General features: G+C 34.6%; 1 protein-coding gene across 2 annotated transcripts in view; it reads right to left on the bottom strand.

Annotated features, from left to right (window-relative positions):
* Positions 1-1,046: 1,046 nt before the first annotated feature.
* The window catches only part of LOC138859051 (L-threonine 3-dehydrogenase-like), a 7,119-nt gene continuing 6,012 nt past the window's right edge, over positions 1,047-2,153 (bottom strand). For both annotated transcript variants that reach the window (XM_070120175.1, XM_027359818.2), the window contains exons 9-10: positions 1,850-1,959; positions 1,047-1,248 (exon numbers count right to left, since the gene is read on the bottom strand). In XM_070120175.1, the coding sequence (XP_069976276.1) occupies positions 1,086-1,248; positions 1,850-1,959 (273 nt within the window). In that variant the 3' untranslated portion in view covers positions 1,047-1,085. The remainder of the gene's footprint in view (positions 1,249-1,849; positions 1,960-2,153) is intronic.

Here is a 2,153-nt window from a genome sequence, read left to right as displayed (position 1 = left end):
TAAGTGCTTGTGAATTCATCTATATCCAAGCAGTACTAATACAAGAAAACCATAGTAAACATTACATGTACCCAGTGGATTAACACTACCTGGCTGAATTGTTGTAGATGAGAGCAAAATGGGAGACTCAAATAAGTGTGTAGCATCTATAGTCTAGATGGTTTTCTACTGTTCCTAGATTGTGGTTTTAGCAAAATTAGCATTTATAATATTGCAATAAAGGTATTAAGAAGAGTTAATAAATCTATATTACAATATATGCAATTAATGCATTAATATAATCTTTTTTGCAATTACATGCTTAACTTTTTTGTATTTGTTATGGGAAACTTTTTATATTGGAGGTACTGATTCCCCTTAATGGAAGGTTAATCTTTTTCTCAGCTATCAAGGTAATGCCAGTCTCATGTAACCAATTGTAAACCAAAAAAATGCTGGTTGTCATTTTAATACATACAGTAATAGTTTTCGGTCAATGACTTTCACAACCAGAAAGAAACAAAATAGAATCATGATCACTCAGTCCATTTATTCATTAAAAGTAACTTACAATAATGCAGTTAGTGATACATGCCAATATGTGTTGCTATGTTTTTCCAGGTAAGTTAAAAAAAAAGTTGCATTGTTAAAGAGAATTCACTTTGTGTTCTCACCAAACTAGCCTTTAGATTATGGACTTGATATTGTTAGAACATATTGGAAGGAGTGTGTCACTATCATCATGTACCGAAAAATTATGTAAACTGGCATTCTATTTTTTTAACAGGTGATACTTCATTGGACATTAACTCTTTAAATCCCCTCCCCATCTTTAATCATTATCTTATCAAGAACTAAAATCATAGATCTCCAGATTTTGAGTAGTGATACAGAGTAACAACAACCAGGGTAATTTATTTATGTATTCTTCATGTTATAGGAGTGAACCTCTATGGTAAAATAATAAATGTTAGAGTTACATACTTCTTATGGACAATCAGTCAGATAGAGGACAAAGGTTCAGAGCCAGAAAGTGGAGGTATTGGTCTATAGTAATATCATTGTAATTTTTGTGTGTATTCTTTATTTAGTAAATGCCTGAATTATCAGTTTTGAGGATCGAGGATGATCTTACATGCAGCACCGTTAATGAGTTCATGAAATGCATGTTCAAATTGGCTCATAGGGAGGCGATGGGAAATCACAGGGGCTGCATCCACTAGACCATCAGCCAGGAGCCTCTCACATTCTTGCCAGGTGTGGAAGATCCTGAGGGGAAGAATATCAAAAGCTGATGGGAAAGTACACAGGCAGAGATATGGGAAACTGGTGAAAAACAACAACAAGAGTTGGGTGAAAAATTTGTGAAAGGGAAGCTGGCACAAGTCTCCTGCAGAGGGAAAACTGGAGGAGGGGGGAAATGAAAAATAATAAATAAATGGCATTGGCAGAAAGTATGGCAATTGTGAGGTTATGAAAGAGTTAAATTATGGAGGAACGACTTCTGTAGAAGAGTAAAGCTCATAAGCAAAAGGGCTTGACATAACTCACATAAATGCAGAAGAAAACAGTCAAGTTGTCTATATGAATGTAGAACAAAGGTAAAATCTACGAAATGAAATGATTAGAAAAAGTTGATAAGAAAGAGCGATACGGATAAAATATAAAGAAGATGCTGTGGAGGGATAAGCAACAGAGGAAAACTGAAACTGATGGTATGGTTTGTAAAAAATAAGGGAAAGGGTATTAAATCTAGATGGTAATGAGTAACAGAATAAGCGTCAAAGATGGTTAAAAGCTATCTTGTATCAGCATTCAGGAAGACTATTCTATACAGTATGTGAAATAAAAGTCAAAATGTTGATTATACCTTCGCCCATGAACAGTCTTGAGAGTCAATGATTTAAAGACGACATCTGTTAGAACATTCTCCACATGTAGAGGCCCCTTAGGTATACCTATCAGCACCATCTGTCCTCCCTGAAAAAAAAACATAAACGAGACATCATAAAAATAAAATGACAACAAATTTCAGAGGAATTAGTCCAATCTGTTGATAGCAATTGCTCACGCAGCAATTCAGCAATTTGTGAATTATGTATATATGTATTGTTGACGTGAGGAGAGCATGGGGTTTAGCCGGGATATTGCAGATATTGTAAAACAAACAATAA

Source organism: Penaeus vannamei, unplaced genomic scaffold, assembly GCF_042767895.1.
Source record: "Penaeus vannamei isolate JL-2024 unplaced genomic scaffold, ASM4276789v1 unanchor3467, whole genome shotgun sequence".
NCBI classification, from domain to species: domain Eukaryota; kingdom Metazoa; phylum Arthropoda; class Malacostraca; order Decapoda; family Penaeidae; genus Penaeus; species Penaeus vannamei.
Note: the sequence above shows the minus strand (reverse complement) of the source record. Positions and strands in the feature narration are given on the sequence as shown.